Source organism: Tamandua tetradactyla, chromosome 7 (genome assembly GCF_023851605.1).
Source record: "Tamandua tetradactyla isolate mTamTet1 chromosome 7, mTamTet1.pri, whole genome shotgun sequence".
NCBI classification, from domain to species: Eukaryota; Metazoa; Chordata; class Mammalia; order Pilosa; family Myrmecophagidae; genus Tamandua; species Tamandua tetradactyla.
The window spans coordinates 47,693,021-47,717,846 of NC_135333.1; the positions used below are offsets into that span (position 1 = coordinate 47,693,021).

General features: G+C 40.1%; 2 protein-coding genes across 8 annotated transcripts in view; one reads left to right on the forward strand and one right to left on the reverse strand.

The window, feature by feature from the left end:
• Positions 1-390: 390 nt before the first annotated feature.
• Positions 391-15,510, reverse strand: MEIG1 (meiosis/spermiogenesis associated 1). 3 transcript variants are annotated; one of them, XM_077169341.1, is made up of 4 exons: positions 8,904-9,058; positions 8,211-8,390; positions 4,110-4,276; positions 391-731 (listed from the first exon to the last, which is right to left on the reverse strand). In XM_077169341.1, exons 3-4 carry the CDS (start codon positions 4,245-4,247, stop codon positions 603-605), a joined length of 267 nt encoding a protein of 88 aa, XP_077025456.1. In that variant the 5' UTR covers positions 4,248-4,276; positions 8,211-8,390; positions 8,904-9,058; the 3' UTR covers positions 391-602. The 3 variants fall into 3 exon arrangements, with proteins under 3 accessions (XP_077025456.1, XP_077025454.1, XP_077025455.1); XM_077169339.1 differs by lacking the exons at positions 8,211-8,390; positions 8,904-9,058 and adding an exon at positions 15,314-15,510; XM_077169340.1 differs by lacking the exon at positions 8,211-8,390 and having other exon boundaries at positions 8,904-9,054.
• A 108-nt stretch (positions 15,511-15,618) lies between these two features.
• DCLRE1C (DNA cross-link repair 1C) overlaps positions 15,619-24,826 on the forward strand; it is a 65,653-nt gene continuing 56,445 nt past the window's right edge. For 4 of the 5 annotated variants that reach the window (XM_077169342.1, XM_077169347.1, XM_077169344.1 and 1 more), the window contains exons 1-2: positions 15,619-15,819; positions 18,740-18,791. In XM_077169342.1, the coding sequence (XP_077025457.1) occupies positions 15,711-15,819; positions 18,740-18,791 (161 nt within the window). In that variant the 5' untranslated portion in view covers positions 15,619-15,710. Of the gene's footprint in view, positions 15,820-16,174; positions 16,551-18,739; positions 18,792-24,826 lie in introns of those variants that run through there. The other variant, XM_077169346.1, reaches the window with a different exon arrangement.

Below are 24,826 nucleotides of genomic sequence, written 5' to 3' on the forward strand. Positions count from 1 at the left end.
CTATCAAGCAGATGCTCCTGTGGGTGAATGAAGCTTAATCCTACTGGGGAAAGTCTAGGAGCCAGTGTAACACAAGTTCAGACTGGTTGTACCTGGGGAGCAAAGGAGCTGGGTTATTTATACACCTGCTCACCAACAGCCATTGATTGTGGACCACATCCAGGGGGCATTATCGCCTGTCTGTTGGGGAAAAGGAACTCCTAAGGTGATGAAATGCAGATGTGGAGGTTCAGAGTCACATTTGGGTAAAGTGGCAAAGGCAAGGGGTGGTGAGAAACCAAACGAGAACACATATGTAGCCTGATCACTAGAATGGTCTCCCACATGTTATTTTTTTCCCCATGTATTATGGTTATTCTACCACAGTTAAAATGATCAGAAAGAGTGGGATCAAGATGGGTACAACTCCTATGTTTCTGCAGTTATATTTAAGAACAGGATACGATAATTATGGATACCAAGTTTCATAGCTTTTGCATTCAACAACACTACAGTGATGACTACATTTTGAATTATTTTGTAAAATGACAAACATTTGCATGATGTAGAATGAAACTGTGAATTTAAAAGGTGTAACTGACAAGTAATACAAAGAAGAAAGGCTAATATGCATAAATTTTCACTTTGTGGACTTCCTTGTCATCACATTCCCTCTGTTTGTTGTAGTAATAAAAAGTATTGTCCCTTCTTTGGAGTTTCTTTACATATCCTGTCTCTGGCCAACGATCTACCTGTAAATCAAAAACCAGAAAATAAATATAGTAATACTGGTCTTAAAATTATACTGCAAAAATGCCTGAAATCTTAAAGAAACTGTTACACATACACAAAACACATTTTAAGTTGCAGTCTTATACTGTAGAAATACTAATTTAGTGCTTCTCTGTAGACCCCAATATTTAGATTTAAATTTCTGCTTAGTGAAGAAAAATATTAAGAATAAACTAAACTCCTTTCTTCTCATGTTTTCAAATATTTTATAACTTTCTAACTTCTAAAATAATACCCCAGGAGGAAATTAGGACTGCCTATTGCTGATTGTTGTCCCCAGAGCAGTGACTTGACAAGCAGCAGTTAAAGTTAAGATTGATCTCGAAGGCAGATGCATTCCTTTATGTCAAAATTTCAAGTCCACCTTCAAACCCAATTTTTAATAGAAAGTTGAGTTCATGAATGGAGTCCACAACAATCTTACCTCTCTCTACTCTTTCTTATGTATCATATTGGTTTCTTTATTGCCTAGTTTGATTTATTTTGGACATTTTTCTCCCTGCCCCCTCAAAATTCACTTTGTCTTCTTGATCACATCAATCAATTTTTATCTTTGTTAAATATGTTCCTTCTGTATTTTGTGAGATGCATTGTTGAAAATCTATTACTCGGGTAAATGGTATGCCTAAAAAATGAAGTTTTGTTTGTTTTTCAACACCATTTATACAAGCAGCTCTCCACTTCTCATATTTCCCACTTAGAAATTACACATTTCACTTGCAAGAAAAGAATACACCATCTGTGTAGTCACATCTTTATTTTCTAACTACACATTTTACTTTTCTTTTATCTTATTTAAAAATAAACAAAAGTTGGTAGCAGCATGTTTAGTAAATATCAACAGACTCGCTAACATCTACATTATAGAAAAAAAAACAAACAACTTTCCTCCGTCACAAAGTCAAACCTTCCTTGGATTGCCCTATCCCCTCAGACATGAAGGGAAGGTGTTCTGGATGCCATCACAGCTCTCCTCCTCTGGGCCCAGTCATGTTCTCTGTCATTTGCCACTGTCCAGAATACAACTGCTACTTCTCCAAAACATCCAGAACCACCAGCTATACTGACCCTGTGCTGCTCAACTTCGAGACTTCTTTCTTTTTATATCCTTTGCCATCTCTAAGTCTTTTCTTCCTTGGCTTTTTACCTGATCACTCCCATTCAATCTAGGAAAACTTCACTCCTTAAAGTATGGTGAAGGGGAGAAATCTATTTTTCAAGTGTAATGACCTTCCTCTCAGGTAGAGAGACCCACAAACACTAATAGCATCTGTAATAGGAGTGTGCTTCAGGTAAAGAAAGAAAAACAACTGAGCTCAAATCCTTCAGACCACTGTGCACCTAGTAGGGGCATCCCATGCAAGGCAAGACTTCAATTGTCATCCTAGTTATCATTTATGGTCCACTGCAAACACCATTAGGGTCATGAAGTCTTCTGGTGATTGACCCCAAAAAGGAATCCCTGGGCTTCTTTTTCTAATGCATATATCCTTTGATTTGTATAAGGCTTTATTGTTCTTGTTGTTACCTTGCGCTGCAAGATAATGGTAATAATAAAAGTTACTGCTCATTAAACACCAATCATTCAGTCAACAAATTATTACTGAGCACTGCAATATTAAACACTCAAACACATGCTTTCATTTAATTGCCGTGAGGATCTTCTAAAGCACGTGTAAAGGAAATGGAGACACTGTGAAGTTAACACCACTGTTCAGGATTTGACAAGAGGTGGAGCCAGGATGTGAACACTGGAGAGTTAAATCCAAAGCCTGTACTCTCTTCACTGGCCCACTAAATGTTTTGAGGTCAGGGAATCTCTCACTCTTATTTTTATCTTCTAAAACACTTGGCACAGACATTTTCACATGGCAGTAACTCAATAAGAATATACTGAATTAAAACGCAAAATTTCTCCATAATTACCAAGTCATAAAGTAAATAACACTGTTCTACCTTTCACTTTTCACACACACACCTTTCAGTCACCTTTTGGAATGACCCCTATATGAATGTCCCTTGTGTTCTCTTAAACCTGATTTTACCCCAATGACAACATTGTTGGAGAGTGGGTCAACGGCAGGGATGAGAGGAACACAGTGTGCTGTCATTGTCCTTATGATCCCAGGTTTCCTACATCTTGTAGGGGCAACTCAAGCTCTAGGCAAAGTAGGAAGCTCTTCTGTTTTTAAATCCAGCATTAAAATAAAATATTTTACTTACTTAAAGGCCATAGTTACAGTAATGAAAATTATATTTCAGTACTAAGGGCAGAGTAAAATATCAACATATATATATCACAGATACATAAAAAATCACAGTAATTCAATCTTCATTTTGATCAGTATTTTCAATTTCATCCCCACCAACCATAATAATATCAACTAAATTAATGTCTACTATATCAAAGTCTATTAAATTTTAGCTCTGTTTTGCCCCCATTCCTTTTCCTATCTACTTTTTTTTTTGGAAGCCTTTAAATAGAGATCAAAGGATAGAATGAAGGATGACAAAAATAAAAAGATCTGAAAAATCTACAAATGAATTAGTCTCTGAAAAAAGTCAATTTAAAAAATCATCAACAAAAGTTTTTTAAAAGCCCTGTGAATTAATAATAAACTTGCTGTAACCTCAAATCTGAAATTTATGAATATTTATGAATTTATGAATATTATGTCATGTTCTATCATATTCTTAAAAACTTAGGCTCTTAGTATCCAATTAAATAAATGAGTGGAAAAAAAGAAGGAAAATGTCACATTCGAAATTGGTGTCATGTCTCAATTTTGTAAAACAAAGTCAAGTCTCTCAACTCTCAGGAAAGCCTGGAACACACAACCAAAATCAAGAGTAGGTTCTCCAACAGTTTTTGTCATCCCTATTCTCCGTAATAAACAGAGAATTTAGCTCCTTTCTAATTCATGGTTAAAATTTAAAAGTACAAAAAAAACCAAATGAAAGAAAAAATCTTTAAAGTACATTCACAGGAAAGAAATTATAGCAACATAACCAGCATGGGAGAGGATAATATCAGTTAATAAAACTTCTTAAGTGAGGGAAAAAAGACTCTCCTTTTTTTTTTTCTTAACAATAAAAGACTCATTTAGCAGAGTATAACTGCTCAATAAAAGCTAGAAAATTCTTAACTCTTCCAAGTTGAGAGTCTACTCCTTCCCCAAAAACCTGTCTGGAAAATCACTCTTTTGGGCCTCAACCTCATCAATAAATCGACAGCTAGAGGAGAATTCCATTTCAGTTACTCTCTGGCTCTGTTTTTAAATATTTTTACCATCTAACAAACTTATTTTGAGTCGAGTTTGTAGAGGTATAAATCTTACCATAGAAACTTGTTTCACTTGTTTATATTCAATTTCATCCCGATATCCTGCTTGTTGAAATCTGTACAGATTTTCTATCTCATCTGACCATTTTTTGGCACGACTTATTGATTTTGGTTTCACGTCAGAACTAGCCATGGCTAAAGAAGTCTTATTACCAATTATTTCTGAAAGATGTCAAAACAATATTAAGAGATAACATAGTAACGACAACTTCGAAATTCCTTTAAGAAAAAACAAAACTAACATTTAAGAAAATCCTATGGCTTTTAGAATCCCATCAAATATTTTACGTTTTTAACTTTCAATTCCAAGGTTGAGAAGGACTCATGTACTTAGGGAGAAAAAAGCCCTGAAAGATAGAGAACTGTTTATTTCTTGATTAAATAAAATTGCATTCAGTTTTGGAGTGATGTCCTAAATGCTGTATACAAATTCTGGTGTTCCAGGCAATAGTCTGTACATTTCTGAAACAACACTCTTATTTTTAACTGAATTTTTTTTTTCCTAGAAAGGGAATCTAAGATCAATCTTCTCACTCTCTTCTTCTTGTTGGTAAGCAATGGTTTCTTCTCTTTTCCATTTCTTAAGTGCTTGGAAACATCAGTTACTGCAATCTATTTACAGGTCACCGTGGTGGCACCAAATCCTGTGATAAACCAATGTGAGAAGCTAGACTAGCAAAAATTCTATGGCAGCTGTATGGTTGTCATGATACTGAAAGCACTGACTTAAAAACATGTAGGAGGTCTCTAATGGTCTCCGAAATTCAAACATTCAACTCTAGTTCATGTAATTGCCTACTCACCAAATGCCTATAGACAGTTTTTTAAAGAAAATATTGCACTCGTTTTCTCTTTTTTTTATTACCAAAATACATTAACTGAAATAAAGTGCCCAGAATTTTCACCATGATTCCTTGAACCTTTTCTTCCATTGAAATATATTTCTGTTGGTTGAAATGCATTAAAGTCAAACCTGTAAATGAATTCACATGAATTTTTCAAACAATGACAGTGCTCATTATGTTCAAAATCTAAGAAATATAGAAAAGCACAAAAATGAAAAGGCAAAATAATCATCACACCAATTAGAACTATCCATCCCTTGTGGCCTCTAAGCCGACATGGCACATGAACTCATGCCCTCCCCGTTCTACATGGGACATGACTCCCAGGTGTGTAAACCTCCCTGGTAATGTGCGACAGAAATCCTGGGATGAGCTGGGCCTCGGCATCAAGGGATTGAGAAAACCTTCTCAACCAAGGCGGAAGAGAAAAATGAGACAAAATAAAGCATCAGTGGCTGAGAGATTTCAGATAGTTTCAAGAGGTTATCCTGGAGGTTACTTTTATGTATTATATAGATACCCCCTTTTAGGTTTATGGTGTTTTAGAGTGGCTAGAGAGAAGTACCCGAAACTGTAGAGCTGTGTTCCAGTAGCCATGTTTCTTGAAGATGATTTTATGATATAGCTTTCACAACGTGACTGTGTGATTGTGAAAACCTTGTGTCTGATGCTCCTTTTATCCAGGTTATGGACACATGAGTAAAAATATGGATAAAAAATAAACAAATAATAGGGGGAACAAGGGTTAAAATAAATTCAGTAAATTGGCAGACGTACTAGTGGTCAATGAGAGGGAAGGGTAAGGGGTATGGCATGTATGAGTTTCTTCTGTTTTCCTTCTTTTCCTGAAGAGATGCAAATGTTCAAAAAAATGATCATGGTGATGAATACACAACTATGTGATGATATTGTGAGCCACTGATTGTACACCATGTATAGAATGTTTGCATGTCAAGAACGTTTGTATGTTTGTTGTTTACAGTAAAAATAAAAATAAAAAAAGAAATATCCATCTTTAACATTAGGTAAACTTCACTCTAAACATGAGTTAGAAGCATAGTTTTATAAAGAGAGATCTTGATAACTGTATTTCAGGTGATTACATAAGTGACTCTCCTTGTTCTTAGAAAATGTACACGGAAGTACTGTGTATTCAAAGAACATGACATATATGGCCCACTCTCAAATGCTTAAAAAACAAATAGATAAAATGATATGGTAAATGTGGCAGTATGTTAGAAGTTGATGGATCTGAGTATCTGGGGTGGGGGGTATAATAGATTTCTCCGTATGGGGTTTGTATTATTCGTGCAACTGTCTTATAAGTTTGAAATTATTATTATTATTTTTTTGCATGGGCAGTCTCCAGGAATTGAACCCAGGTCTCCAGCATGGCAGGCAAGAACTCTGCCTCCTGAGCCACCGTTGCCTGCCCTGAAATTACTAAATAAAATTAGTTTAAAAAGCAATCTTGGATAGGCCAGCGTGGCCTGGCAGGCAGAGTTCTCGTATGCCATGCCGGCGCCATCATCACAATATCATCACCCCCATGCAGGGGTGGGGGTGGGGTGGGGAGGTGGGCAAGGAGGAAATGGAAGCAAAACTGACAGAATTGCTAAATTTCAGCCAAACGTTTTTCAATGTGATAGATGTAGCCTAAAACGTTCCTCAATGGTTAATAAAGAGAAAATTAGCAAACGTCATTTTTTCTTTTTTTTTTGGGTGCATGGCCCATGAATCCAACGTGGGTCTCCCACATGGAAGGCAGGCATTCTACCACTGAACCACCCATGCACCCTATTTTTTTAACTCTATTTTTTCAGTCATACGCAAGGACTGACTGACACCTTCTTCTATGGAAAACAAGAAAATTGGTATTATACCTCCTTTAGACTTTGTTACGTTATTTACTTAACATTCCACAGGGTTATGACATCTACATTTTACATTTTAGTCTGAAGATATCCCACAGTTGTTTGGATTTAGTTCCAAATTTAAATGAAGTCATTTGAGGCCTACATTTCTTACCTTGAGGAAAATAGTGGTTGCTAAATGGATAAAGCATTAATATAGTTTTCATTTTTCCAATATGTATACATATATATATATAATATATATCAAAAAATTTAGAAAATTGTTCATATTTGAATTTTTAAAAAGTTTTGACCCTTATTAATTTGGGTTCAGTATCATGTTGCACTTTTAAAGGGAGTCATTGTTACATTATTATATGAATGTATGTAAAATTTAGAATATATGAGAAAACAATAAGTAAGCCATGTTTCAGGGAAACACTTGTTCTTCAGTGCCATTCATTTTAATGGGAGGTTAACTGCTTCACTGTTGCACAATATACCAGCTATGAAGAACAAATACATTGGGCATATGTATTTTCTAAAAGTGGTACAATCTTCATTTTTGTTTTACCTAAGTCATTTTTGTTTCAGGCTTAGCTTGTTAATACATAATAAAATACCTTTTTTGTCTAACCTTTCGTCACTTTCAGGCCAATTATATCAGTTATACATATAAAAATGATCTATTTAATAGAAGAGCAGAAAATACATTATATTCAGCTGGACTATTGGGGAAGTCACCATCTACTTCAGCAGAAACACAGATCTTTTAGATATTTCAGAAATTTAAGTACCGTCTTCAACATATATCCTTGGTTTCAGAAGTTTGTTTCATTTTGGGTCAGTTTCCCCAAATATCTAAAAGGAACATGGATGCAACTTGCACTATTACAGGAACCCTAGTGGCTATATACCTGTATTACATGGTGGTAAGAAAAGTTCATATTTTTGGTGTCTCATAACTTAATTTCAATCACTAAAACACAAAATGAAACTAAGATTTGGAAAGATCAACGTACAATTCCATAACTCAGCAGTTCTGGGAAATTCACTAGCAGTCCTAGTTCTGCAATTTCTAACATTTGGCACTTTGAAACTTAGTGGGTGTGACCAAAAATAACTGATACAAAATGCATTTGAACTCTATGATAAGTTATCTGCAGAAACAAGAAACGGCGATGTCATTTCCCTCTTGAAAGATCTGAGTTTCTTGCTTGTGAAAACTGTATTTTATTACACAGCTTTAGGGTTTATACGGGTATAAAAACATCACCAATCTCAAATCCCTAATTTTAACCAAAAACAAAAAGCTAACCTTCTAATGTAATAGAGCCGCCTGCGACAGGAAACTCTATACAAAACCGCAGTTTTCCCCTTAAAACAAGCCCGTCTTACTTCCTCTCGCTCTTTAAGATCCTTCGTGATTTTAAAACCCCATGAGCAGAAGCATCCGTAATCTTCCATTTCTTTCTCCATCTCCTGTTTTCTGTACCCCAGCGGCAGCAGGATGTGGCGGGGGGCCCTTTAACTACCCTGTATTGGCCAAGTTCATTAACATCTCAGGACCTCAGTTTCCTAAATTGCAAAAGAGTGAAGCATTAAGTAGTCTCTAAAATCCTCGCATTCCCCCTCCAAATTCGGGGTGGGGGGAGTGTTTAGCTGAAAGACAAAAAGAGATCCCAAAACACGCCCTTTGATCCACTGTCCAGACTTGCTCATCTGCCTCCTCTCGGGACTCCACGGCGTGTTAAGCGCGTTGCCCCGCCCCAAATGACTAGTTTCGTCGACCAGGCAGTCTACCGGGAGGGCGGAGACGGAGATGGTACTGGAAAATAGGGGGTCCAACAATGTCCGCGCGAAAACTCAGCGAGGAGACTACCGGAAGGTCTCAAACTCAGCGGGAACAAAGAAAGGCCGCCGACAAAAAGAGGGTAGAAACGTGAAAACGAGTAGGGAGAGGCACGGGCCAAAGGCCTGCGGACGGAAAGCGCTGTGCACGCCGGGCGGAAGGGGTGGTGCACGCTGGGCCGCTGGGGCCGGTCCCCACGGCGACGCGACATCCCACCCTGTCCCCGCCTTCCTCATTACCCTTGCTCAGCCGACGTGGAAGGCCGGGTCATACGGCCCGGGGAGCTCCAGACGAGGCGGTTGCCTCGCGTTCTCCTCTCCGGCTGTTGACGCTGGGCAGACAAAAGGCCAACAGTCCTGGCTTCCGTCACCCTCACATCTCCTAGCAACGCGGTGGCACCGCCTCCGGAAGCCCAGTCCGGTTCCGCCCAGATGGAGGCTACCGTGCCCAAGTGCGAGCTAGAAGCGGGGCTTGGGAGTGCATTGTGGGGTCCGTGTGGAGCCGAAGATGCACCACTCTGGGCAGACGTGGAGAGCTAGGAGTGTTGCTGCAGCTTCTTGAATCCCTTCTGGTTATTGCAAAAGTACCTAACAGATCTCCTTTGCCCCTATACTTTTCCAGCCACACTGGCCTACTTGCTGTTACTGGACTAGCTCCCACCTTGGGGTGGGAAATGGCATTTGACAAAATACAGCATTCTTTCTTGATAAAACACTTCAAAAGGTAGGAATCAAAGGTTATTTCCTCAACATAAAGGGTATATATTAAAAACCCACAGCTAACATTGTACACAGTGGTGAGAAACTGAATGTTTCCTTCTAAGATCAGGAAAAAGACAAGGATGCCCGCTGTCACCAATGCTGTTCAGCATTGTGCTACAAGTGCTGGTAGAGCAATTAGGAAAGAAAAAGCAATAAAAGGCATCTGAATCAGAAAAGAGAAATAAAACTTTCACTATTTTCAGACATCATGATTCTATTATTTAGAAAGTCTTGAAAGATCTACCACAAAGCTAGTAGAGCTTAATAAAAGAGTTCAGCAAAGTGATGGGATACAAGATCTACACACAAAAATCAGAATGATTCTATACACTTGTAATGAGCTATCAGAGGAGGAAATCAAGAAAAAATTCCATCTTCTATAGCAACAAAAACAATCAGATATCTAGGAATAAACTTAATGAAGGATGTAAAGGGTTATAGTTCAGAAACTTACAAAACATTGCTAAAAGAAATCAAAGGAGACCTAAACAAATGAAAGCACATTCCATGTTCATGGATTGGAAGGCTAAATGTCATTATGATGCCAATTGTATCTAAACTGATACAGATTCAATGCAATACCAATCAAAATTCCAAAGGCCTACTTTGCAGAAATGGCAAAGCCAATTATCAAATTTATTTGGAAGGGTTAGTGTCCTCAAATAGCCAAAAACTTGAAAAAGAAAAGCAAATTTGGAGGGCCACACTTCCTGACTTGAAAGCATATTACAAATCCATGATGCAGAGAACAGCATGGTACAGGCATAAAGACAGAGATACTGATGAATGGAATTGAATTGAGTGTTCAGAAATAGACCCTCAGATGTATTATTAGTTGATATTTTTTTTGTATGCTGTATTGCAGGATCACATTTCATCATTTTTCCATATGAGTATCCTGTTATTGCAGCACCATTTGTTGAATTTTTGTTTGCTTATTTTTTGTCTGTTTGTTTTGCTTGTTTGCTTTTAGGGAAATGCATGGACTGGGACTCAAACCCGGATCTATCACATGGCAGTTGAGAGTTCTACCACTGAACTACCCTTGCACCCTCCCCCCCATCAGTTGATTTTTGAGAAAGTTCCCATGTCCACTTGCTTTGGTTTGCTAAAGCTGCCAGAATGCAATATACCAGAACGGATTGGCTTTTATAAAGGGGATTTAAGATACAAGTAACAATTCTAAGGCCATGAAAATGTCCACATGAAGGCACCACTACAGGATACCTCTTGGAGGAAAGGCAGCTGGCATCCGGGTTCCTCTGTCACATGTAAAGGCACATGGCCACATTTGCTGTCCTCTCCCAACTTCTGGTTTCAAATAGCTCTCTCAGCTTCTGGCATCTCCTGGGGCGTCTCCTTCTGTATCTCCAAATGCCTGTGTCTGAACTTTCTCCAAAAATGTTTCCCTATTAAAGGACTACAGTAAGCTGATTAAGGCCCACTTGAATGGGTAGGGTCACATCTCCATGGGAAAAAACTAATCAAAAGATCCCAGCCATAATAAGTCTGCACCGACAAAATTGGATTAAATGAACATGGCTTTTCTGGGGTACATAAGTTTCAAACCAGCACACCACTCAACTGGGACAGAACAGTATCTTCAATAGATGGTGTTGGGAGAACTGGATATCCATTAACTAAAAGAATGAAAGAGGAGCACCTATCTCCCACCCTGTTCAAAAAGTAAATGAAATGGAATAAACCCCATAAACATAAAAGCCAGTATCATAAACCTCCTAGAAGAAAATGTAAGGAAGCATCTTCAAGATCTAGTCATAGGCAGTGGTTTCTTAGACTTATACCCAAAGCACAAGCAATGAAAGAAAAAATAGAAAATTAGTCCTCCTCAAAATCAAATACTTCTGTGCTTCAAACGACTTTGTCAAAAGGGTGAAAAGGCAGCTGGTTTGATGGGAGAAAATATTTGGAAACCACACATCTGATAAGAACTTGATACACAGAATATATAAAGAAGTCCTATAACTCAACAATAAAAAGACAAAGAACCCAATTTAAATATGGTCAAAGGGAAGTGCAAGGGTAGTTCAGTGTAGAATTCTCACCAGCCATGTGGGAGACCCAGGTTTCATTCCTGGTCCATTTTGGGGCACTTCCCCCAAAAAACAAGCAAACAAGTAAAACAAACAAGCAAAAATTCAACAAATGGTGCTGCAATAACAGGATACTCATGTGGAAAAGTAATGAAATGCGATCCTACCATATAGCATACGAAAAAAGGGGGGGGGGGGGATGTACAAAGACACGAATAGATATTCTTCCTGAAGAGGAAATACAAATCGCTAAAAGGTGCATGAAAAGATGCTCAGCTTCACTAGCCGTTTGGGAAATACAAATCAAAACCACAATGACATTTCATCTCACACCTTCTGGAATGGCCATTGTCAAATGAAGAGGAAATTGCAAGTGTAGGAGAAGATGTGGAGAAATAGGAACACTTATTCAGAGCTGGTGGCAATGTAAAATGGTACAGCTGCTGTGGAAGATGGTATGGAAATTCCTCAGGAAGCTAAATATAAAGCTGCCATATGATCCAGCAGTCCTGCTGCTAGGTATGTGCCCAGAGAAACCGAAAGCAGGGACACAAACAAATGTTTGCACACTGATGTTCATAGTGGCATTATTCACGATTGCCAAATGATACAAGCAATCCAAATATCTGCCAACCTATGAATGGACAAAGAAAATGCGTATACATGTGATGGAATATTGTAAAGCAGTAAGAATGAATGAACTCCTGAAGCATGTAACAACATGGATATACCCCGAGGATATTATGTTAGTGAAATAAGTGAGATGCAAAAGGACGAATGTGGTATGATGTCACACACTTGAGAAGAATGTATATCCTGCTGTTTTGTGGTTCCTATATGTCTGTTTGGTCTAGTTCACTTATATATTTAAGATCTCTTGATCCTCTGTTTGGGTGTTCTATCTATTATATATAAAGATTATATATTGTATATTATATATTACATATTTAGGATCTCTTGATCCTCTGTTTGGATGTTCTATCTGTTGAAAAGCATGGTATGTTGAAGTCTCCCACTTACTATTGTAGAGAAGTCTATTACTTCTTCAGATTTGCCAGTGTTTGACTTATGTATGTTGAGACACCTTGATTAGGCTCATAGATATAATTATGATTGTTATTTATTCTTGGTGAATTGTGTCTTTTATTAATATATATAGTCTTTCTTTGTCTCGTGATATTTTTTCATTTAAAGTCTATTTAGTCTGATACTATAATAGCTACCCCAGCTTTTTTTTTGTTACTGCTTATGCGGATATCTTTTTCAGACATTCACTTTCAACCTATTTGTATGTTTTGGGTCCAAAATGAATCTCTTGCAAACAGCATATGATGGATCATATTTTTAAAATCTATTCTGCTAATCTGTGTCTTTTTTTAAATCTGTGTCTTTTCATTGAGGAGTTTAATCCATTAACACTCAATGTTATTACTGTAAAGGTAGTACTTACTTCAGCCATCTTAACCTTTGGCTTTTCTAGGTCATGTCTATACTTTTTCTCTTTTCATGCTTTTAATTAAATTTTAATCTTCATTTCTATACTCTCCTCCAAGCTTCTCTCTCCTGCTTTTTCTTCTTAGCCAGCAGAACTCTCTTTAGTATTTCTTGTATGGGAGGTCTCTCGTTAACAAACTCTTTCAGCTTCTGTGTATCTGTGAATACTTTAACCTCTCCCTCATTTTTGAAGGACAGCTTTGTCAGATAGAGAATTCTTGGCTAACAATTTTTCTCTTTTAGTATCTTAAATATATTGTGTTTGGGGATTTATGTTTGGGGTATGTTGGGCTTTTTGGATTTGCATATTTATATGTTTTATAAGGGTTGGGAAATTTTCTGCCATTGTTTCATCAAATATTCTTTCTGGCCCTTTCACTTTTCTTCACCTTCTGGGACCCTCAGAATGCATATGTTTGTGTGCTTCATGTAGTTGATCCTTTTCTTGAGAACCTGCTTAAATTTTTCCATTCTTCTCTCCATCTGTTCTTTTGTGTGTTCAAATCCAGCTGCTCTGTCTTCTAGCCTGCTGTTCCTTTCTTTGGCCACTTCAAATGTACAGTTGTGTGATTCTATTGTATTTTTAACTTCATAATTTATCTTTCATTTCCAAAGGAGCAATTATTTTTCTTTGTAAGCTTTCAGATTCTTCTTTATGGTCACCCAGTGTCATCTTAATATCCTTTATCTCTTTAGTCATGTCCTTGAATTGATTTAGGATATTTGCTTGGACATCTTTTATTAGTTGTTTTAAGTTCTATTATCCACCCTGACATTTTAATTTGTTACTTTGACTGGGCCATAACTTCACATATTTTAGTATGGCTTATGATTTTTTCTGATATCTTGGCATCTGATTATCTTAATGGGCTTATTCTGAAGGATATTTCCTCTTTTTTAGAATTTTTTGTTGTTGTTGATTGGGTTTGTGTTAAGGCTCTTTAAGAGTTGGTTTGTCAGTATTTCCCAGCCAAAACAAGGCCAGGTACCCATGAAGTGGACACAGACCAGATCCAAAAGGCCCTGGGAGAGGGTCAGGAAAGACTCCAAAAAACCTATTTTGTCACTTGGTTGCACTTCTTGTCCTGCCCAGAAGATGGTAGTCTTTGGCTACTTATACCCCTCAGCTCTAAGAAGGCAGACTGTGGCCTCTAGGAAAGCCAAACACATAGCCTACATTTCGTTAGAGTATATTGTGCAGGGCTGTTCTTTACTGTCTTCATTATTTTCTATCCTACCCTTTCCCTTTGTTCTAACTCTCTCAATAATTTCCTTCATTCTTTTGTACTATATCTACTGAGGAAAGTAGTAGGAATAAACAAAGTGGGCAAAGATGTAAAAAATAAAGGTGTACACATTGGATTCTTCAGATGCCAGGCTCACTGTGGAATTTATCCTAAGGCTAGACAGCCTTAACCACAGTAGAACCCCTACACCAAGTCAAATGTGTGGAGGTAGTATACCAGCAGACTATTTAACTCAAATTAGTGATTGTGGTGTCTATACTTCTCCCACTTCGCCCGCCCCCCTCTCCTTTAGATGATTCTATGCAGATCAGTATTTGAAGTGGACCCTTTGCATATTCTGCTGCAGGAACATGTGCTATTCTCTGAGGGTTGTATTTGATCTCTGGAACCCCTGGGAGAACCAAGGTAATATAATTATTCCCATATTACCTTGCGTCCCTGAGGAAGCACTTATTTACTATATTCTACAAGCGTGTTTTGTACCCATGGATTGAAAGTTACTCCAAGGTACGTCTTATCATCTATGTAACCACCCCAAGTCTTGTAACGGTGTTACAGCACAAAGCAGGACCTCAAAAGTGTTCCAGCAGGTTCTGATTAACAATACTGTGATATGTAAGGAGAACTGCTAGGAAGGGCCACAGTAAATGACACTGTGACGATCTGGTGAATCTTAATGCTTTCCCAAATCTTTTAAAAGTTGCTTTGGTAATTAAAAAATTCTAGACCCAAAAAAAAAAAAAAATTCTAGACCGCCCCCCCCCCCCCCCCCATTATCCTACTGTTTTGTTTGTTTTGCATGGGCAAGCAGAGGGAATCGAACCCCGCCTCCGGCATGGCAAGCGCGAACTCTGCCACTGAGCCACCGTTGCCCGCCCACTTACCGTTTTCTTTTAGACTTGATTTTTTTAATTTCCTAAAAAAAATAGCTCAAAGGTGGGAGGGAGGGGACCTAACAGCTAAAATATCTTTGGTATCTTTTGTACCCTAACATTAGGCACCTAAGAGTGATCATCAAGGATCTGTAGAGTACACATGAGTCAGGGAACTTAGAGTATACATGGGACAGGGAACTAACAGTTATTGAGCCTACCAGCAGTCCGATGCAATTTTCTCATACAATCCCCAAGGATATCACACGAGATAGAAATTATTCCATTGTTAAATCTGTAAAATTGAGCTCGATCCTGCCCCGGGGCCCCGCCCCAGGCACGCAGCTCAGCTCCTTGAGGCGGAGGTTACAGGTCTGCACCCGGCCGCCTGCACCCTCTACATAGGTGTGGTTTAGCCCTGGGGCTTCGGCCAGGCGGCGGGGCCCCTCTGATTGAGCGTGGTTTCGCCCAGGCCACCGGGCCCCTCTGATTGGGCACGGCTGCAGCCCGACCGGCCAATGGCGAGCGGCAGGCAGGCTCCCGGAAGTGGCGGCGCGGTCTCGGCGGTCTGGGGATTTGCACTACTGCGCTGTAGGTTCCTCGGGTTTGGCCCGCGGTATGAGTTCCTTTGGGGGACAGATGGTGGAGTACCCCACCATCTCCATCGACCGCTTCGACAGGGAGAACCTGCGGGCCCGCGCCTACTTCCTATCCCACTGCCACAAGGGTGAGTGAGGCCGCGCGGTCGCTGGGAGCTGGGATTGGGTACCCCGACCGGACGGAGAGCTGCCGCTGCCCCCGGTCCCGGCCCCACGCTCCGCTGGCGAGGCTTAGTGCCCTGGTAGGCGAGATGGGTGGGGCGTGCCAGCTGGCAAGGAACCGTCCTAGGTTGTTTAGTTCTGTCGCAGTGGCGGTGGTCCGAGGTTGGCGCGGGTTCCTTCTTCCTCACATCCCCCCACTATGTTATAAGAAGACTGGGCGATTCCTGCCACACACATCTAACAGAACCGGCAGGCGCTCGCACAGATGCGCCTGCTGTGACCGCATGAAGCGCACGCTCGGCGTCGTTTTAGAAGTCGGTTCACGAAGGTTCCTTCTAGTCCAGAGGCAGGATGCGGTTGCCCTGAGAGAAGGCATCGGGCGTCAGAACACTGCGACGTCCCAGCCGGGCCCGCGTCCTGTAGGGGTTAAGCCTACAGTGTCGCCCCTAATGATATGGATTCAGGTCTCCCTAGATGCTCCTTGCGAGGATGGAGAGCATCTCAAACATTTTCGCATTTTTGAACATTCTTTATGCGATTAAGAAATTACTAACTTTTTCAAAGAAAGCCGTTTTAATATTCGTTATGCTAATAAGCACAGCCTTTGACATTGATGAGTCTTAAGATAAACCGAAACACTGTAGCAGCTGCCCCTTGGAGTGTGGGCTTCCAGCGGGTGCTAGAGACTACCCTTTTGGTGAGTGTATTCCCCATCGAGATTAGTGATGGCACATAGAGGGTTACAAATTTATGGATAGGTTCATATCACACAGGGCAGAAGTGTTTTGAGAAGGCTATGTATCAGAAGGCTGCCCTTCCTCACGGGGTTGCGTGAAGATTAGATGTCTTCTTATGTGTGCAGCCAGTCAGTTTAACTTTAACCTGATGTAAATTGCTGAAGTTACTGCTTTTGGTAAGTGCCACTGCTTCCTTACTCAAAGACACCATTAGTCTCTCTTTATTGAGGAAGATCTGGGCTACCTATCGATTTACCAGTAAGCACTGTGAGCCTCTGAGATCTGTCTGCTCATTCTCGAGAATAACATTGTTTTTGTTTCGTTTTGCCGTTCGTTGAGAACCCGCTGCTGTATAAAGCTACCCCCGTGCTTACCTTTTGTGTCCAGTCACCCTACAATCTCTGAACTCAAAATATGGTTGACATTATTTAAGTATGGTTTAGGGACATGCCCTGGATGTTTAGGAGTAATGAGTTTGGAAAAATAATTCCTCTAAATTAATTTGTGAAATCATCATCATTTAGTTCGTACATTAAGCCTGAAATTGACTTCTTACTATCTAGCTGTTTATAGTAACTTCCTCTTCCCTAATTGCATGTGGGTCTGTTTGTTCAGTCAGTATATAAGTTCATCAAGGGTAAGAACTCAATTTCTACTTTTGAGTGTTTCCCATGTTGCCTATTGGTGGTTTTTAACCTTTTTGGGATACAGCCTTTGATTATCCAATAAAAACTATGATCTCTTTTGCTGGGAAAAAAATGCACACATACCTAGCATCTCGCTTTGACATATTTGCACTCCCCTAAGGACCATCGATGGGCCATTTGGAACCCAGTGATGTGGAGGGGACCCTTCTTGGTCTGACAGATTGGCCCAGGGAGAAATCCTGTGAGGGGGCTACTGAGGATGATTTACTCTAGCCAAGGAAAAGGCAAAAGGCCCTGGAACGTAGGCTCTGTGTGCAGTTGTAACAGCACAAAGCAAACTCACCCGGGTTCTCTTGACCAGCAGTTGGAAAGGGGCCCTGGCATGTGGGGATGGAGAGTCCTAATGAAAAGGCTCTCGGGTGCTACCTACTGTCAGTTTGGGAGCACGGACCTCCTTTTGACCATGGCACAAACTCTTTGGAAACCCCAGTTACTGAAAGTCCTATGCTGGGATGGGGACCCTAATAGCCTCAATGATTGGCCTAGAAAGTGAGCTGTAGAGACTCACCCTCTGAGGAGCAGGGAGGCTATTCCTGTGGGGGCACATGACCCATCAAATCAGCTAAGGGAAGTGGAGAGACCACCTTATTTTCACTGGCTCTGAGGAGCCTCACATATAAATTGAAGGCATGTGGAGCAGGTGTTGGGGAGGGGAGATGTGTAAATTAGAATTAGTTTGATTTGACTAAACAGTTTCAAAGCGTTTGGTCATTGTTATCTCCGTCTTTACCTGCTGAAGATTCAGGATGCTTTAGCATGCCATTAAATGTTAAAATTGTGTATTTTATAATTTATAATTTAAAGTTATATAATTAGTGAAATGTTTGGTTTAAATGTTATCTTTCTTTAAATGTCATCTCCATGTATTTCTTTTATTTTTCAGGGCAGTGGAGAAAGTATGTGTGCGTGCTAATATCCCACCTTTCAGCCCATAGTTCAAGCGGGGGGAAGGAGATGAGATAATGTCAACTTCTAATTCTTGTCTAATCCTGATTGATTTCCTAGCTGTGTCCACAAACACAAGCTTGAATTTCTAGATGGAATAACCTTTGTGAGGGGCCTGACATGGCCTAAAGGGTGGTTTGTATTGAAATGAAATAAGAAAGTGAAAGAATGGGCTGGTGGCGGATTCCAGTGAGATCCTGGTCACTTTGTTCCTCTGTGGCATCCTAGAATGATTTAGATTCTGCCCAAAGGTGCAGGGCATCTTTTTAAATTGCCTTTGAGAGCTCAGACATGGTCTACATTTTCTGGTTCCTGTTCTCAGACAGATTCTTCACCTTCAGAAGAAGGAGCCCTATCAATCAATTCTCCTAGAAAAAGTGAACTTCTCATTTAATTTCCCTTAAAAGGAAGCTTAGAGAACAGATGATTCAGTTTCCTTGTCCTAAGGAATCCTCTGAAAAGTGATGTTTATGATTTTTTTATTCGTTTGTTTTTAGATCACATGAAAGGGTTGAGAGCCCCTGCCTTAAAAAGAAGATTGGAATGCAGGTAATGTATTTTGTTACTCATATGTGGTTTTTTTTAGGTAGACATTTTAATTGAGGTGTAACATCTCTGCAGAAAAGTACATACATCAAAGTTTACAAAGTGATCACATCTGTGTAGCTTACAGCATGATAAAGGACTAGGACAGTGCCAGTATCTCCGGACCCCTTGTTTGCCTTCTCCAGATCTTCCCCTCCCCCCTCAGAGGTAGCCTCTGTTTTGATGCTTATCATCGTAGTTTAGCTTTGGCTATTTTTTTTTTTTCTACTATTGTGTTTATTTATGCTTCTTTTCATCCTTGCTATGTACCCAACTTTTTAAAAATGTAATTCCTTTGCGATATGTTCATACATCATACAGTCCATCCAAAATAAACAATCAATAGTTCATAGTTTCATCACATAGTTGTGCATTCATCAGCATGATCATTTTTAGAACATTTGCATTACATCAGAAAAAGAAATGAAAAGATAAAAGAAAACCCAAAACTATCCCACACCCCTAACCCCTCCCTCTTGTTTACCACTACTATTGCATTCTACCCAATTTTAAGACTTACATAGAGGTAGGTTAACTAAGACAATGTAATATTGTTAGAGATAGATATAGATAGATACATAAATCAGTGGAACAGAACAAAACATCAGATCCAACTTTGAGCACTCTTTTTGCTGCTCCACATGGGGCTTCTGGAATAAAAATGAAATATGGATAAAAAAATACTTTAAAATTTAACATATGAATGTAAATTATAAGGTTTTATAGTTTATATAAGGTTTTATAGTTTATACTACACTGGTACATTTATTGAATTTCCCAGTATTCATGATGCCACGGACAGTAAGATGCATCATTGTTTTGTGTATCACTCAGAAAAAAATGCTGTCAATTAAAGTATAATAAAGCACTTTCTTGAGGCCTCATGAGAAAACACACCCCAATTTTAGAGATGTTAAAATGAGGATAAATTGGAAGAGATGAAACAAGGCATTATCTTATTTGATAATGATAATGCAGGTCAAGCAGAATATTCCCCATTTCATAGATAAGCTAAAGCACAGAGAGGTTAGTAACTTGTTTGAGTGGAGGAAGAGATTTTGGATCCCATGGCAAGTGTTTTTTCTGCCACGACCCACCTGTATTATTATTATTATTTTTTTTTTTTGTTCATTTTAAAGCGATTCATTTCATCTTTTTTTTTTATTAATTAATTAACGGAAAAAAAGAAATTAGCCCAACATTTAGAAATCATACCATTCTACATATGCAATCAGTAATTCTTAACTTCATCACATAGATGCATGATCATCGTTTCTTAGTACATTTGCATCGGTTTAGAAGAACTAGCAACGCAACCGAAAAAGATGTAGAATGTTAATATAGAGAAAAAAAATAAAAGTAATAATAGTAAGAACAAAACAAAACAATACAAAACAAAACAAAAACCTATAGCTCGGATGCAGCTTCATTCAGTGTTTTAACATGATTACTTTACAATTAGGTATTATTGTGCTGTTCATTTTTGAGTTTTTGTATCTAGTCCTGTTGCACAGTCTGTATCCCATCAGCTCCAATTACCCATTATCTTACCCTGTTTCTAACTCCTGCTGAACTCTGTTACCAATGACATATTCCAAGTTTATTCTCGAATGTCGATTCACATCATTGGGACCATACAGTATTTGTCTTTTAGTTTTTGGCTAGACTCACTCAGCATAATGTTCTCTAGGTCCATCCATGTTATTACATGCTTCATAATTTTATCCTGTCTTAAAGCTGCATAATATTTCATCGTATGTATATACTGCAGTTTGTTTAGCCACTCGTCTGTTGATGGACATTTTGGCTGTTTCCATCTCTTTGCAATTGTAAATAACGCTGCTATAAACATTGGTGTGCAAATGTCCGTTTGAGTTTTTGCCTTTAATTCCTTTGAGTAGATTCCCAGCAATGGTATTCCTGGGTCGTATGGCAATTCTATATTCAGCTTTTTGAGGAACCACCAAACTGCCTTCCACAGTGGTTGCACCATTTGACATTCCCACCAACAATGGATAAGTGTGCCTCTTTCACCGCATCCTCTCCAGCACTTGTCATTTTCTGTTTTGTTGATAATGGCCATTCTGGTGGGTGTGAGATGATATCTCATTGTGGTTTTGATTTGCATTTCTCTAATGGCCAGGGACATTGAGCATCTCTTCATGTGCCTTTTTGCCATTTGTATTTCCTCCTCTGAGAGGTATCTATTCAAGTCTTTTTCCCATTTTGTAATTGGGTTGGCTGTCTTTTTGTTGTTGAGTTGAACAATCTCTTTATAAATTCTGGATACTAGACCTTTATCTGATATGTCGTTTCCAAATATTGTTTCCCATTGTGTAGGCTGTCTTTCTACTTTCTTGATGAAGTTCTTTGATGCACAAAAGTGTTTAATTTTGAGGAGTTCCCATTTATTTATTTCCTTCTTCAGTGCTCTTGCTTTAGGTTTAAGGTCCATAAAACTGCCTCCAATTGTAAGATTCATAAGATATCTCCCTACATTTTCCTCTGTTTTATGGTTGTATTAGTTAGGGTTCTCTAGAGAAACAGAACCAACAGGGAACACTTGCAAATATAAAATTTATGAAAGTGTCTCACGTGACCGTAGGAATGCAGAGTCCAAAATCCACAGGGCAGGCTGCGAAGCCGATGACTCCAATGGATGGCCTGGACGAACTCCACAGGAGAGGCTCACCAGCCAAAGCAGGAATGCAACCTGTCTCCTCTGAGTCCTCCTTAAAAGGCTTCCCATGATTGGATTTAGCATCACTAATTGCAGAAGACACTCCCCTTTGGCTGATTACAAATGGAATCAGCTGTGGATGTAGCTGACGTGATCATGACCTAATCCTATGAAATGTCCTCATTGCAACAGACAGGCCAGCGCTTGCCCAATCAGATGAACAGGTACCACAACTTGGCCAAGTTGACACCTGTCCCTAACCATGACAGTCCACCCCTTGTCAACTTGGCACATATATATATATATATATATATCACCTTAGACCATACTTAATTTCCAAATGAAAACAAATAAACGCACATTTTTTTTTTTCCTGACAATACTCAACTGTCCTGCATATAACTGGAAACACATTAAATCTCTCCAGAATAGCGTGCAAATCCTTGGGCAACATTCATTTTTAAACTTGATATCTTACAACTTAAATAGTATAACACAAACAAAACAGCATTACAGTCCTCGTTTCTGTAACTGATCACGTGGTCGAAGTTCATATTTATCACTACCTTCTTCCACTACCCATTCCATGTTCCCTTTCCCCTCAGGAAGCACTTCAGCTGGCCGTGGTTCTTTGCCTGGTGGGGTGACCCAAACCTTCATTCCTGAAGTCTCAGAGCCATTAGTGGTCCTGCCTGGATGGTGTTGTTGCAGTTTTCCATTGATTTTAATCACAGGGCATGGTAGTACTAATAGACGCTCCAGGGGATCTCCTATATTCCAAGAAAACTCTTCTTTACCTCCATTATGTAGTTGCAGTCCTACTTCCTTCTGATAGTCAGGGTCAATTACCCCAGACAATAATGTAATCCCCTTCTTGGTGTGTTGATCCAGAGGCATAAGTAGCCCAAAGTGGCCAGGTGGCAATCTTAACTTCCAGTTCAGTGGTATCACTGTTGTTTCTCCTGGAGAAAGCACACCCCGTTTTGGAACTAAAACCTATAGACCAGCAGAACTCAGGGTAGCAGGGACAGGAAGCAAAAATTTTCCTAGTGGATCACTAGGAGTAATAGTGAGTGGCACCACACCCATTTCCACCCCTTGGTTCCTGGACCCATGGATCCTGGCTATGGGAGAAACAGCACCATACAGCAGACGCTGATTCAGAGCATACACAGCTTCCTGGAGAACATTACCCCAGCCTTTCAAGTTTTTGCCACCTAGTTGGCACCGTAATTTTCAAAAGGCCATTCCACCGTTTTCAAAAGGCCATTCCACCGTTCTATCAATCCAGCAGCTTCTGGATGATGGGGAACATGGTAAGACCAGAGAATTCCATGAGCATGTGCCCATTCTCGCACTTCATTTGCTGTGAAGTGTGTTCCTTGATCCGAAGCAATGCTATGTGGAATACCATGATGATGGATAAGGCATTCTGTAAGCCCACGGATAGTAGTTTTGGCAGAAGCATTGCGTGCAGGGAAAGCAAACCCATATCCAGAGTATGTGTCTATTCCAGTTAGAACAAATCGCTGCCCCTTCCATGAAGGGAGTGGTCCAATGTAATCAACCTGCCACCATGTAGCTGGCTGGTCACCTCGGGGAATGGTGCCATATCGGGGGCTGAGTATGGGTCTCTGCTGCTGGTAGATTGGGCACTCAGCAGTGGCTGTAGCCAGGTCAGCCTTGGTGAGTGGAAGCCCATGTTGCTGAGCCCATGCATAACCTCCATCCCTACCACCATGACCACTTTGTTCATGAGCCCATTGGGCAATAACAGGAGTTGCTGGGGAAAGAGGCTGACTGGTAGCCATAGAACGGGTCATCTTATCCACTTGATTATTAAAATCTTCCTCTGCTGAAGTCACCCTCTGGTGTGCATTCACATGGGACACAAATATCTTCATGTTTTTAGCCCACTCAGAAAGTTCTATCCACATACTTCTTCCCCAGACCTCTTTGTCACCAATTTTCCAATTATGGTCTTTCCAAGTCCCTGACCATCCAGCCAAACCATTAGCAACAGCCCATGAGTCAGTATACAAACGCACCTCTGGCCAGTTTTCCTTCCAAGCAAAATGAACAACCAGGTGCACTGCTCGAAGTTCTGCCCACTGGGAGGATTTCCCCTCACCACTGTCCTTCAAGGACACCCCAGAAAGGGGTTGTAATGCTGCAGCTGTCCACTTTCGGGTGGTACCTGCATATCGTGCTGAACCATCTGTAAACCAGGCCCGAGTTTTTTCTTCCTCAGTCAATTCACTGTAAGGAACTCCCCAAGAGGCCATAGCTCTGGTCTGGGAAAGAGAAGGTAATGTGGCAGCAGGAGTGGAAACCATGGGCATTTGTGCCACTTCTTCATGTAACTTACTTGTGCCTTCAGGACCTGCTCTGGCTCTATCTCGTATATACCATTTCCACTTTACAATAGAGTGCTGCTGTGCACGCCCAACTTTATGGCTTGGTGGGTCAGACAACACCCAACTCATGATAGGCAACTCAGGTCTCATGGTAACTTGGTGGCCCATGGTTAAGCGTTCAGTCTCTACTAAGGCCCAGTAGCAGGCCAAAAGCTGTTTCTCAAAAGGAGAGTAGTTATCTGCAGCAGATGGTAAGGCTTTGCTCCAAAATCTTAAGGGTCTGCGTTGTGATTCTCCTATAGGGGCCTGCCAAAGGCTCCAGACAGCATCTCTATTTGCCACTGACACTTCCAGCACCATTGGATCTGCTGGATCATATGGCCCAAGTGGCAGAGCAGCTTGCACAGCAGCCTGGACCTGTCGCAGAGCCTCCTCTTGTTCAGGTCCCCACTCAAAATTAGCAGCTTTTCTGGTCACTCGATAAATGGGCCGGAGTAGCACACCCAAATGAGGAATATGTTGTCGCCAAAATCCAAAAAGGCCAACTAGGCGTTGTGCCTCTTTTTTGGTTGTGGAAGGGGCCAGATGCAGCAATTTATCCTTCACCTTAGAAGGGATATCTCAACATGCCCCACACCACTGGACACCTAGAAATTTTACTGAGGTGGAAGGCCCCTGTATTTTTGTTGGATTTATCTCCCATCCTCTGACACGCAAATGCCTTACCAGTAAATCTAGAGTAGTTGCTACTTCTTGCTCACTAGGTCCAATAAACATGATATCATCAATATAATGGACCAGTGTGATGTCTTTTGGGAGGGAGAAACGATCAAGGTCTCTGCGAACAAGATTATGACATAGGGCTGGAGAGTTGATATACCCCTGAGGTAGGACAGTGAAAGTATATTGCTGACCTTGCCAGCTGAAAGCAAACTGCTTCTGGTGGTCCTTACTAATAGCTA

Coding starts and splice junctions, on each gene's coding strand:
- MEIG1 (XM_077169339.1), bottom strand. CDS start 15,338: ATGAGAAAATTGCATCGGACTGCTG. Junction 4,277..15,313: donor AAAATTGCATCGGACTGCTG/GTAGGCTCAATA, acceptor GACATCTTTCAG/AAATAATTGGTAATAAGACT. Junction 732..4,109: donor AAGTGAAACAAGTTTCTATG/GTAAGATTTATA, acceptor TTTGATTTACAG/GTAGATCGTTGGCCAGAGAC.